Genomic DNA, 14,400 nt, shown 5'->3' on the forward strand with positions numbered 1-14,400 from the left:
ACACACACACACACACACACACGTGCGTACACACATCAAAGAGCTTGGAGCGAGACCGGGGACAGAACACAGACCACTAAACACCTGACAGGGAAAGAGCTTCCTTGTATTCACATGCTGCAGGGGGGATTAGGGACATCCTGGCACCCACTGAGAGTGGCTTCAAATTTCAGGACTCAGTGGCTGGTTTTTGTGGGCATTTCTTTTTCATCTAAACATGCCGCAGCATCATTTATTGCTTAATACACACACTAAACAGCCTAACAGAAAATACATGTTGCACAAAGCTTCTCGGACAAACGTTGTTAGACCATTTTACACCCTTATTTAACATGCATATGTGATCAGATGACTGTGACTATGATCCTGTGATGGAAGCAGACATCGCGACCTTGACACTCAGCTGCTACAGTGGAGCTGCTCTTCTGTGATTACACTGGGTGAGCTCCAAGGTTTGAATGTGTTTGACTCTGTGAATGCAAAGCAGAGTGTTGGCAAAAAAAAAGATCACATGTGCTACGTCAAAATAATATTTTGACACATGAAAAACACAATCAAATGCAAATGTGCCTCTAATCTGCATACTGCAGCTATGCCAACAAAATATTGTGTATGGATACATCCAGGGAGACTGCCAAAATCAAATAAAGTCAAATGAAATAAAAATAAATGTTGTGACAGAATGCACTGTATGAATACCAACAAATTGGAATAAATTTCTCAGGTGAAATGTTAGAGCTAGAAGTGGTAATAACAACTGCATGTTATTTTTGATCTCATCAATTATTTATAATTCCTTTCATTTACAATAAAATATTTTTAATATAATTGATGAGATCCTGAAAGCCATATCAAGACTGAATAAAGATGGGCGAGGTGTCGAGGTTACAGGTGCTGCCATTTTGCACTGGTGATGGCCAGAGTCTGTGCCGTAGTGATTGGGGTTGAAGCCGTGGTATCAAGGTCACACGCATATACCCAACAGACTCAATCAAGAGCTAACATGCAGGAGGCGTGTATATGACCTATATTGCAGCCAGCCACTGCCCACTATGTCATGTCGTATATGTTTTATAAAGTCTATGGTCTTTACAAACAGACACATCATTAATCATTAGTTAATGAAAATAATAAAGAACTGTGCTGATAAACAAGAGCACCACTTAATTCAAAGAGAATAAGGTGCAAACCTCTGTAATCCAACTCAGACTTCAATATAATGTAACTTAATGACATTGGCACCACAAGGCAGCCATGATAACTGTGCTATACACTCACAAAGTCTCTCTCCTTATCCATCTATCACTATTATTGGAAGACCAAGCCCTTGGGGCTGAATGCCACTTTGTCTTCTTCAAATTATTCTCTCTTGTCCTCAGAGACTAAACGTTTTAGAGCTGTCAAAAGTGGTGAACAAACACAGCACCCCGGTAGCTCACCTGGTAGAGCACGTACCATATCAAAGCTGAGTCCTTAGTGCAGTGGCACGGGTTTGAGTCTGGCCTGGGTTCCTTGCTCTCTCCTCTTTCCTCTCTCTCCCACAATCCCTGCCTCTCACTACTTAGTATCAAATAAAAAGCAACAAATGGCAAAAAAAAAAAGTGGTGAACAAATGTCAAATCTCACCGGCGACAGGCTAATAACCCCTGAGTCATTTCAAGAGTAAGACTCTTGATTATGGCAGGTTGATCTGTAATAAGCTCTGTTAAAATACTTCAATACGTTTATTTATGTTGGTAAAAGTGTATTTTCTGCATGCTGTGTGTTAAAAGGAGACTTCCAATTACCACAACAAATGCTTTTGTGATGATATTGGTTGTGAGCTCACCATGTTATCTGTGACTTTGCTAGCTTGATTGTAGCTTGATAAGAAATCTCTGTGGTGTAACTTACTAACCAGGCTAAATTAGTTCTTTCTTTGTTTTATAATTGGCATTGGCATTGGCACCACAAGGCAGCCATGATAACTGTGCTAAATGCTCATGACAGCATGCCAATGTGTTCACAGTGATAATGCTAGCATGCTTACATTTGCTAATTAGCACTAAACTAGATAGATTTGTCATTTGTTTAGCAAGTATTCAATCATTGTTGAGTGGACAACATTTTGTTGAGTGGACAACATTTTGACAACTTAGTCAAAAGACACATTTAAATCATTCCAACTACTTCAGTGTTTTATCATAAAACTTTCAAAACCTGAAGCTGCATGTATGCTAACTTGCATAATTGTTCCATCCATGTCTCATATTTCTCTTGAAATTCATTCTTCTCTGAGGATTTCCCCTGAGAAGGATATTGCACGGTCTTGCCTTAGGCACCAGCAAATACCAGAGCTACCAGTGGTCTGATGCTCTGGTGGAGTGTTACAACTCTATTTTTCTCTGAGAAATGTAATCATTTATCGCTGGAAGAAACAGACAGTGGTGATTCATCATTTATAGACTGAATGTGATCAATCAGAATGTTTTTATAATAATTTCTAAATAAAGACAGAAAAGGTCAAAAAATGTCACTGGCTTCCTTCTAAACACCTTTTCACTCTGGGTGATAGATTACTTTTAGCAGTATAGTTTTTATCATGTATATTGTGGAATGTTGAAAAAGTAGCAATAAAACCTTATTATCACATATTTACTTATTTGAAGTTCTTTAGAGAACTGCCATGAAACAGAGAAAGACAAAGAGAGATGTGCTTCCGTGATATTCTATCATGTTATGGTACAGTATCATTGTGATTTATGTACCTGTAATTTACATCTGGCACCTCTAATTCATAAGTAAAGGTAAAAGAGTTTGAGATAATGGCCACACTTTATGTAAAAAGGTTGCAATAATGAACGCATTGTAACAGACTAGGACCATATGATGTCCGACCATGTATGAAAGCAAATGTGTCCAGTGTCCCTGCCTTCTTTTACATCTACACATCCATGGAAGTGTTTGGAGAAGAAAGCGTTTTTTAAGGTTACTTACCATCAGACCACCTCATGGCGTCATCCAGTTGTGATGGCAGCCCCTTCCAAAGCGTGCTGTCTTTAGGGTATCCCAGGTCCATGCGCCTCAGGTGGTCATCGTAGCGCCAGTAGTGGCTGTCCTTGAAGAAGTAGGTTTTGTCGTTGTGTAGCCAGACGAAGGCTGCATCCACGCCCTCCAAGGGTAGGCCAAAGTCAGTGATTGGACGAGGGTAACCCTCCTCCACGATATTGTCTTTAAATACCCAGTACTTTAGACCTGAAGAGGGTGGACACAGAAAATCTTCCTAACAATCTATACTTTTATACATCACACTGCGGCATGTACACTAGAAAAGATGAGACCTGAAAGATATGTACAGGACAGTCTCTGGAAATAAAAAGGATTCACACATAATTCTGTTACGCAGCCAATTCAGAACATTCTCAGCCAGGAAGGCTGTTTTACATTTTATATCAAATGTGAAACATGCCCTTTTTTCTGCATACCCGTTTTAAAAAAAAGAAGTAATGTATAACTCGCCTGCCCTCTCACAGAGAGAAAAAAAAGTCAAAATTTCCTTCAAAGTCTCAGCTACACTGTAAGGAAGGGGGGAAGTGTCTCTTTTCATCTTGCCTCTTTACAGCGTGGATTAATTAATCACAAGTCTGCAGGTCATTTGCACTTTAAAAAAAAAGTTGTGGACACACTTCTGCTTAAAATACAGTATGTACTAAACTATGTGTTCATTTGAGCTATCAGATTTGGATAGTGGATGCTCGCTGACACTACTGAACCAGATTAACCTTTTGCACATTTTAAGACTCATTCCAAGATCTGATAGCATATTGGTAAATTTTTTAGTACTGTACCTTTGAAAAAGACTATTTTGTGGTCCCCAGGCCTCTCATACACCGCATCCACACTGTCCAGATTGGTTGGGAGGCCCCGCCAGAAGCGATGGATCTGAGCGGGACGAAGAGACACCAGGTGCTTCTCTCTTGTTAATCGCCAGAAGTACTTTCCTATGGGGAACAAGACAGTCTGGACTTAGTAGGATCAGCACTATTTGGGATGCTAATAATAAATAATAATGGCTCTGGTGGCCTTTTTTTTGTATTCCCTAAGGGGAAACTTGCATTTGTAAAGGAATGTAATGGTTCATGTTGTCATTGCCATGTTTGTGTAAAGATTTTATAAACGGCACTATGAATGAAGTAGTTTGACTGTTGCAGTGAGCAGTGAAGTTTAGAAGTACATGTACAGTTTAGGTTACTGTTTGATGGTAACAATGATCTATAAACTTTTAATGCCATCTTTTGTAAAATGTATTAAAGAGTAAAAAGTTTTTAAAAGCATATTTTGCTAACACTTATGCTGCTCAATGCACATGAGTCTGTTTCTTGTTTCTGTTGTCAGTGGGAGGCTGGAGGTCATTCCTCCAGAGGGCAAGCATGAAAGCCTGATGTAATTTTTTGGCCTGCAGCCTCTCAGCAGGGCTCAACAGGCCCTGTCTACATCTACCCCTCTTCTTTTCTCTCTTCTTGAATTTGCTCTTCCTTACACTCATTTAGCTAATTTCTTCTTCTTCTGTATGTTTCCCACGCAGCTCTGTAGCTTTGCGTCTGTCTGTCTCCCTTTGTGACTCCATACCTTTGAAAAAGAAGGCCTCCCCTCGTATCTGGGCCACTGCATCAAAGTGACTGGTGCATCTGTCTGGGGCATCTCGTGCCAGCCTGAGAGCAATGTGAAGAAAGTAGGAGGAGAGAAGATTGTAAAAAAAAAAAGGGGGGGGGGGGCTCTTACATAAAACTGGACATAAACAAATCTTTTCACCACACACAATTTCTGTACACCAATGAGTTATCTATCATATAAAAGGATTTATTACATATTTATAAGAGTGAAGATAACTTTAATCCATGAATACTTTCTTTAAATTAGAAAATGTGTTTATCCTTATCAAGATCTTTTTATGCATCAAAAGTTTGGTCACACCTTTCTGGTCGTCCGCTGTGACGCGGTGCCTGTGCCTGAATCAGTGAAACCAGGTTAAACAAAAGAGCAGACGCTATAAGCATGACTGGGTGAGGTCCCTCCGTACATTTATCCTCCAGGTTTTTAAGTGATTTAAAGCACCGACGTGGCCAGCCTGCCAATGATGAAGCCATTAGCACCACAGGGCTGAGAGACAAAGGTCTCTATTCAGAGCTCTATTAACACTACACCGCTGCCTAGTGGTCAGTACAGCTGCCCTTGTCAGGCCTAATCCAGCTTTTTCAAGCACCATGACCTGATGGAGTCAGAGGAAAATGATTAATGAAGGCAGTGGAAGTCTTACCACTGCCTATTTAGCTTCGCCATCCATCTCAGCACTGCCTTGATTTGTTTGTCTTCTTTACTGTTCTGTGTGTTTTCTGAAACTAACTGCAGGCCTTCAGAATGAAGATATTTTGTCTTCATTCTATTTCTAAGTCTTTTGCTGGACCTCAGGGGTGCTACTTTAAGGTTAGTGCTTGGTGGTTAGGGTGTGTATATGTGTGTGTGAGACAGAGTGTATGTGTATACACTCAATACATAAATAGTCAAAATTAAGTCTAATTATCCTTGATAATCTGAAAAACTACAGGCTGATAGCCGCCCAACTGGCTTTTGGGAATTACTTAATTAGACGGGCAGGCTCCTGAGCTCACTTTTGGCCTTTCAGCTAATTTGCTTTGTTGGCACCTCATGACTTCCTATCAAGCTACAAAAATCTAAATGTTGAGTATTCCTGCAAGAATTAATTACATTGTCTTTCAGTGGAAGTGGGAAAAAGTAAAAAAAACAACAACAAACAATTATGCTGATATGAAGGAAACCATCAAAAAATAGAAATCTCCTGCAAATAATATCACCTATGTCAGGCTTATTAAGAGTAGTTTTCTTATGAATGTAGCTGAACTTCTATTATGGCCCTTACTTTAAAACAGCCACATTCTTATGGTTATGTAAACATGACAGTTAAGGAATTTCTATCAGCTTGGACAAGGAAAACAAAGCATACATTCCAAATATTTATGTGATGGATCTGTGCTTGTCCACCTTTGACAACTGGTGCCATGAGACGTATCAAAGAGCAACACTTGTCCTAATAACATATGTCCTTAGCCGCCTGTGGAGCAAGCAGCATTTTTTGTACCAAAATTGTATCCAATTTGTAATGACACTGCTCTCACTGCAAAACTCCTCTGGCCATTACAGCACACGCGGTGTCATGTTGAATGGGATTTGCAGAATGAGTGAAGGCTGGAAAACATCAGTTTTCACCAGACAAAATTGCAATGTCAGGGCACTGCATTTAATCTGGGGACAAAAGCAGGGTCCTAGAGATAGAGACTGAGAGACTGTTAAAGGGGCTGAAGTGGATTTTTTTATGCAATATTGTACTATAACAGCAGATTGTTTTTTGGTGCATGTGAACATGTGTGAACATATCTTTACATCTACTTACAGAACAGTGGATCTGTTTTCAGGAAGGTCCAGCAGGACAGGAGGTTCTGCTGTCTGGGAGGGGTTGCCTGGTCGGTTTGTGTGGGACACAGAGTCTCTGACACCTAAAAGGTCAAATGTCAATTTAAATGAATATACAACATATGTAATAACATTGTTTTGATAGTTATTTGCTCCACCCCAGTTCTTTTGCAAAATTACTATTTTCCTATATTTTCTAATAGTATAGCACGGCCCACACTATGTGTAATTATCTCCTTTTGTCTGTTTTATTTTTGTCCACTCATTTACTCCTCTTGCGGTTCATCATTCTCTTTCCTATACCAGAGAATGGTGTAATAAGGTCACATGCCCTAACCAGGTCTAATTAACACATCCGTGTTTTCATTAAATCAATAACCTTTCTTTACATCACTCATCAATTGGTGTTCCCTGCATGAGGAGAACTCTGTATCTGCTGATCTGTCACCAGAAATCGACTGTTTCCACCACTGCATAATTACAGCAGAGGCTCAGGAATCACGGTCAGCGGAGTAGGGGATGATTCTGTGAACGCAGATATGGGTAAAGTACATCTCATCAATGTGTACACACACTGACACACACACACACACACACACACTGAGGTTTTACAGCACCTCTTCACTTGCTAGTATGACGCATCAAATGAACAGCTAATTTAGCCAGTATGTACTGTAGATTCCATGTTCATAATAATATAATACAACATTGAGGAAAATGTACAGTAGATAAAATGGAAAAATATCATAGGCTTAACAGTAAAAAAAATAAATATCTTACATGCTGTTCCTTCTAATTATAAGGTGCCCTTCAAAGTTAGATGGTCACCTAGTTTAATTTCAGACAGCATTTTCCCCAGTACTGATCAATTACTAAAAAACTATTTTTCAAATGTGTGCGCTATTTGTAACACTTTTACATTTATTAATAGAAATTCTGATGGAAATGCAACTAATTTACCCACACCCTCACTTTTTGATTTCAAACACACACACACACACACACACAAACATATAGTAAATTGACTACATGTTCCCTCGTACCGTAGAGCTGCCAGACACGGACCTTGTCTTCATAGGGTAGGTCGTATTTCAAAGGGTCACCTACAGGACCCTGGTAGTACGGTCTCATGATAGACTCGATCGCTGAGGTGTGGACCAGGCCGATGGCGTGACCAAACTCATGGACTGCCACCGCAAACAGATCCATCCCATGAGAGTCTGAAGGAGACAGCAAGAAAGGTAATAATAACAATTTACATAATGGTGGTAAAAGACGCTAAGAAAATGCAGAAATGTCAAGAAAGGGAAAGTAAGTGAAACTGCATGAAGCTTTTGCAACTTCTCAATTTGTGTCACAGTAGTTTTAATCTTAACTTTCTTTTAAAATAGAAACTACTTACTGGCGGAAAACGAGCGGTAAATGCTCACTGAATAATGAAATGAGAAATCCTAACTATACAATGGATCCACCATGTAGCTTGTCAGGTTGAATCTCCAGTGTAAATTTACAAACATTACACATACACTTGGATAATGTGGTGGTGATGGGGCAGTGGATAAGACACATGCCTTTGGTGTGAGAATCCCAGGTTCAAATCCACTGTGATACATCCATCAATGTGTCCCTGAGAAAGACACTTAACCCCTAGTTGCGCCAGAGGCGTGCGACCTCTGACATGTATAGGGATAGTAAGCTGCTTTGGATAAAAGTGTCAGCTAAATGAATGAATGTAACGTGTGAATGGTATAGCTTTTCAAAAGCATGGTTCAAATGGTCAAACATGTTACTTGCATTGTTAAATATAATGTGAGTTTGTGTAGAAACAGGGCATGAACAATTTTTAGTAAATGGTTTTGGTAAGACCCAGTGGTGACAGTCATTAATGTGACCTTTCCACTATAAATCTATGTCATACCCCTGTTCAGGTATTTTGTCCTTTTTCAACACATCTGCCTTTGGTGCAAATTAAGAGGCATGACAGATGGCTCAGAAGGCTTTGAGTGCTGTTACGTGTGTGGTGTAGTGAGATAACTATGGTAATACTGCCTGACTCCCTGGGCTGGCAATCAAAGTGCAGAAAGACACCTTAAAGCACCTTTCACTTGATGTTCAGCTAAAAGCAGAAAAGAGAAAGCCTCCCAAACTCTTTGTCGGACTCTATGAAGCAAGACAAAACCCGGGGAGATTTATATTTGCAAAAATATGGAGAGCTAGCATGCCGAGCCAAGCTAGCTTAGAGTTCCTTGGTGGCTAGGCTCAAGTCTGCATTCAGTTAACCTAAGGCTGGCCTCGGCTTGGGACATGCACTCGGCTTACGTTACCCAATTGGGGTATTCAGGAGGCAAATGCCAAGTCTAATCTACCGCAGCACATGGTGCAGAGAGGAAAGGTAGACAAAAGAAAGGATAGCGAGCGAGAGAGAGAGCGAGAGAGAACAGGGGCTCAGAACAGGGTTTGTACCATGTCATCACATTTACGGTCCATGCGGGGCTGACAGAATAAATGTAATGCCTGTGGACAAAGTAGGAGTGGAGAGAATTGGGTGGATGAACCAGATTCGTTTAGGAAGGCAGAGACAGATAGAGAGACAGGGAATACTTTTTGTAGCTCTATAGATGAATGAATACAGAATACTGAATATTGTTCTGCTGATTCACCAGTGAACCGTTAAGGCGCTTTTTATTAACCCAAATGCTTTCATTACATAATGCTGAAGATGGGAATTAAGGGCATCATTCACTAGACCTCTGCCATTCCTCCAGTCCTCAAAAACTAGGATCACAGGAAACAGTGGCTTTGATCTAAGAAGGTCTTTGAAAGACTTATGTCTGGCTACCTCAAAAGCACCACATAGTCCTTCGTGGATGCCCTGAAGTTTACCTTCAGGGCCAGCATGTTTATGGAAGATGTAGTCAGTCTTTATAACTTGAGATCTGTTTGAGGACCTTACATCTGCAGTTTACACCTTCATTCCAGAGCTCCTGGTCTATTAGATTGCACCAGCAATTTACAAAACCCTTACTTGATTCTTAGTAACTAAAGGAGTTTCAAACAAGTGATTTACTAAATTGAGTTGCACCTTTAAAACTGTAGAAATTGTGTAAATCAGCTAGTTACAGGCAAACAATACTTTAAACTTGACTACCAATCCTACCTTTGTAAATGTAGGTATTAGTGTGTTTTATTTATTCATAGCAGTAATCATAGAATATTAGAAATATTCAATGACGCTAACCCATCTGATGTCAGGTGTCAATTTAGCAAAATGTTATTGGCACTAAGTTTTGTAATTTCAGTTTGTTATTTTTGTGATAGAGAATTTAAAACCTTCCCAGTACCCATTGTTATTAAACAACATTTTGTCAGGTCAAGTGTGTTGACCATTTTACACATGATCTCTTTTTCTCTATAGCCTAAATGGGTCATTTATCTACAAGCTAACATTAGCTTTGTCAGTTGGTTTACATAATCTATGAACAGTTACACAAAGCACCAACTGACATCACAGAAGTAATCTCATTGCACTTTTCATAGAGGCAGGTCTACTGTACTCTTTGTAATATTATTTACAGAAACTCAACAATTCCCACCAAGAGCAAGCACTTGGCGGCAGTGGCAAGGAAAAACTTCACATGACAGGGCACGACATGACGGGACACAAAACAAAATCCTGAATCAATACAACATGATACCACTCGGTGACAAAACACATTCATCTTAAAGTTCCTAGAAAGTACAATCTTCCTTAAGGGTCACTCACCACAAAGGCTCATATGGGGATGCACTCAATGCAACAGCTGAGGACATGCATCTGGTCAGTGACAGTTTTGTGGCCCACAGCCAACGTCCAGTCCACCATTGCGCATTTCTCTCTGGTTTGGGCCACACGGGATAAGACCAGACCAGACAAATAATTGAGTGACCAGAGATCATTGCCAACAACATCCCCATTCTCTGAAATATCTGCTACTCCAGGCCAAAGAAGCTTGCATCCAACATCATTACCAACCTCTTCAGTGCACATCGTACTAATGCTCCCTTCCAGGAAGCATCTCTGGACAATTGGAGCCAAAACAGCCAGACACAAAAACAGCTTCTTCTGACTCATCACCCAGTGCTCCTCATCAATACATCTGCTTTCCCCCCAAACTGGTAAACAGAATGGACAACAGTGCCAGAATGTACAATAGCAGCTGCTGGTCTGTGGCAAAAAAACCTCTACAGCTGGTTATCAGCCTCCATTGTCCATAATCAATAATGTTGCATTTCAAACTATGTTTCCAACGGGGGTCTAGAGTTGGTGCTTTTTAATGTATATCACTTCAGTTTTCTGTATTGTGTTATGCTATATGTTGTTGCACGTTGTAATAGATAATTTTGTTCCACAATCAAACTTCTTCACACTGCAATATATATTCATGTTTTTAAGTTGCATTTCTGTTTATTATCGTTAATATAACTATGACATCTACAATCAGTACAATTTCAATTTCTGTGGTAAAGATATCTTACTACTCAGTTCTCCCTCGGCTTCCCTATTTAAATGACAGACAAGATTTATTAGCCTGTAAGTGCACAAGAAAGTTAATGTGAAATTTTCAAAATGCAAACTGAATAATAAGCCTGGAACAACCTTGTGTACTAGCTCCAGTACTTGACAATGCTTAAACAATGTGCCATAGATGGAGAGAAGCAGGTAGCAATAAGGTTAGCTTTTACATTTGATGTCAGTCCTTGTAACACTGTGGCCTATGATTACAGCATCTTGTCTTGTGTTTATTCATCTTTATTGGCAAAATGCATATTGGTTTTGCAAGTGAGTGTCACTTGTCATTATTATGTGTGATCGTTTTCTTCTCATTTCAGGTTCATGAAGGCACATTTTCTGGAAGTTTTCTAGTCTTTTAATTAGAATCATAGCAGTGCTTTGGAAACCCAGATAGACAATAGTTCCATCATCAAATTCCCAATATGAACAATCAGGTGTACATGATCACAGCCCTGTCTTATGACGTAAACTCGTTGACATCTCAAGTCTGTCCACTGGCATAGTTGTTTACCAGAAATCAGTAATATATATAGAGGATAAGGTTTCTTGTAACACTACTGTTTCGCACTGCCTCCTCTCATCTGTACCTGTTTTTTTGGTGTTTTGTTTATTGCCTCTGGATTCTGATCCTGTACCTATTTCCTTGGTCTGCAGTTTGTTTAGCAGCTTTGTTTTCTTTTCTGTATTGTACTTGAATAATTTGTTTTTGTCTGCTCTCTTACAGCCACACATCAGTCTGTAAATGTGGTGCTGTGGAACCCAGGGCAGAGGCAAGATGTGACTTGATATAAAGGGTTGGTTTAAAGGCAAACCATTAAATTACACTTTCAGTAATGCTCTATATAAATAACATCTAACACCATGATGTTGGATACTCTAAATACTACATTTCTCCCCTAATATCAATGAGTTTCTTGTTCTTTCAGAGGCTGTCACTGCACTGTCTTACGCAGTGTCCCCTATTCTCCTCTATTAACAAAAAGAGAGATGGAAAGAGAAAGACAGGAACAGTAAAAAAAAAGGTCTGAAAAGTGAAGCCAATGCAGAAGCACCTTAAACTGTCATTCTTTCTAATGGCCAGCAGGGGATGACTCCACTGGTTGCAAAAACTCAAATAGTCAAATAGTACAGAAGTCAATGACAAAACGACAACTTCTCACTTGATTTATCACCTCAGTAAACACTTTCCTAACGAGTTAATGGTCTTCTTCTTCAATACCACATGATGTTTTTTGATGATGATTTTGTAAATTACAGCCCCATTTAGAGTAAAATAATAAAGCATGGTATCCTTTAGGGCATGGCTACCTTGTGATTGACAAGTTGCTACTGCACGACCTTTCAGGCATAGCAATGCATCTCTCTCCCCACCTTCACCCCCTCATCCAAATTTGGTCACTTCTGGTTGCAAAAAACCAAGATGGCGACGGCCAAAATGCCTCGAGGCTTCAAAATTGTTATAAAATAGCCAATGGCATCACGGTGGCTACGTCCACTTCTTTTGAACTTTTTTTTGTCTATGGTCATAGCCAAGAAGTCCCAACAAAGGTCTATAACCACAGTTCATTACCTTTTTTTTTTTGCAAGATTGAAGATCCATAAATGTTTTCTTTTCAAAAACATAATTGTAGCCTAATGGTTAGATTCCAGCCATGGACCTTTATTGCTTCTCATACCCCTCTCACTCCCATGGTTCCTGTCTCATCTCAGTACCTTCACATATCAAATAAAGGCAAAAGATTAATTAATAAAATTAAATAAAATCTAAACATGAACTAACAATCGTTGGGACAAACGGTGTCCCACTCAAGATAATATACAGTACGTGTGTATGTCATATTATCTGACAAGAAGGCTTAAATGAATGATAGTATAGTAGCATTAAACTGTCTTGTTTATAAGTGTTTCTTCTCTCTCACTGAGGAAACCATCTTCACAGACGCATAAACAGTACACACAAGGATGCCTGCACACCACAGTAGGACACAAACAGAAAAAAACCTGAATGTCATAAAAATTCACCTGCTTAATGACGCTTTTGTTTTACTCAGGGTAATCAGTTTGCAGAAGCAGATTGCTGGCAGAGTGATAATTAATAGAAGCAATTTGTTGCCTGTCAAAGCAAAAACAGCGCTTCAGACGTCCACTTATTTGATCTAACCGAGGTTCGGCCTCTCACGACTCCTAATGGACGACGGAACCATCAATCACACAGCAGGGGTGAACTGGTCCGCTAAATGTGGTGCTTAATATTCCACTCTTCAGCATCATCATACACATTAGGAGATGGCCTTAGTGGACCCAGATTTAAGGTCCCGCTGAGAACAATGCACCGGGAGATGGGGGAAGGGAATTAGCAAAGGCAATTACTCAGCTACGGATTTGTCTGATAAGGCTCATTTTTCTAAAGACGATTACATTGCTCTACAATCTGCTGAAGCACCAACATTCCCTTTTTACCTTCTGGGCTGACCTAACAAGTTTACATCTTCTCAAGGGATTACAATGCATTTGAAAAAGTTGCTAAGAACAACAATTTATGGATGTGATCACTCTGTGGGAGCAGAGCTAAGCCGGGCAGGACTCAACGTCTGATGTCGTACAAGCAGAACAATACGTAGAAGCAGTGATACTGACATCAGCTAAACAATACCTTAGAGACAAGCTGATGATGCTGGAGGAGGATATTGTGAGACAGCAGCAAGGTGGGTCTGGCGGAGTGTGACTTGAAAGAAATTAAGAGTTGTTTAATTAACTTTTCTGCCTCTGCCTCAGTGCGTCAGTCTGGCTCCTCATTGTGGTAGAGAAAGGCAACAACTAAACAAATCCGGAGGTGAGCCGAACCACCCCAACACCACAGAAGAAGAGAGAGTTCTAGCAGGTCTGTGGCTGTCTTTGGGAGTTGATTAAAGACATTTGGGGAGAGTTTTTGTCTTCAGAAGATTTGACAGGTAAAAATAGGAGTCTGTGCTTGCTTTACAGATGAAAAAGTTTGATGCACTGGATGCGAATTTTACCCCAGAGGGAATTCATCACAGTGGAAGAAAGACATTTCCTTGAAAGGTGTGATTATTCACAGAATTGATTCACATTTTACCTTCTCCCACACCGAAGGCCACTTTACCAAACTAACAAAATGGGTACCATCATTCTCCCTGAATTGTTTATGGTTGGCAAAACCGACATTCTCTTTAAAGTAAGCACTTTCAAACATATTAAGGGCAGTAACTTTGCTGTTTATACTGTTCTTAGGTTTAGTTTTATCTATTTTAGAAGTTTATTCTTCAGTACAAATGTCTTTAATACAATTTTACTGCACCTTAGTGGCTGTTAGAACCTGTGAATAACGGTCTGTTTGAAAGCACTATGATTGGAGCAGA

At 39.8% G+C, this 14,400-nt stretch overlaps 1 protein-coding gene across 1 annotated transcript in view; it reads right to left on the reverse strand.

Annotated features, from left to right (window-relative positions):
• Positions 1–14,400, reverse strand: part of LOC119915058 (matrix metalloproteinase-17-like) — a 69,777-nt gene that overhangs the window by 12,408 nt on the left and 42,969 nt on the right. Inside the window, exons 5-9 of the mRNA XM_038734619.1 lie at positions 7,512–7,688; positions 6,449–6,551; positions 4,609–4,691; positions 3,828–3,980; positions 2,977–3,234 (exon numbers count right to left, since the gene is read on the reverse strand). Coding sequence (XP_038590547.1) covers positions 2,977–3,234; positions 3,828–3,980; positions 4,609–4,691; positions 6,449–6,551; positions 7,512–7,688 — 774 coding nt within the window. The remainder of the gene's footprint in view (positions 1–2,976; positions 3,235–3,827; positions 3,981–4,608; positions 4,692–6,448; positions 6,552–7,511; positions 7,689–14,400) is intronic.

Source organism: Micropterus salmoides, unplaced genomic scaffold (assembly GCF_014851395.1).
Source record: "Micropterus salmoides isolate LMB-PRFRI ecotype aquatic unplaced genomic scaffold, ASM1485139v1 Ms_hic_scaffold_20, whole genome shotgun sequence".
NCBI lineage: Eukaryota > Metazoa > Chordata > Actinopteri > Centrarchiformes > Centrarchidae > Micropterus > Micropterus salmoides.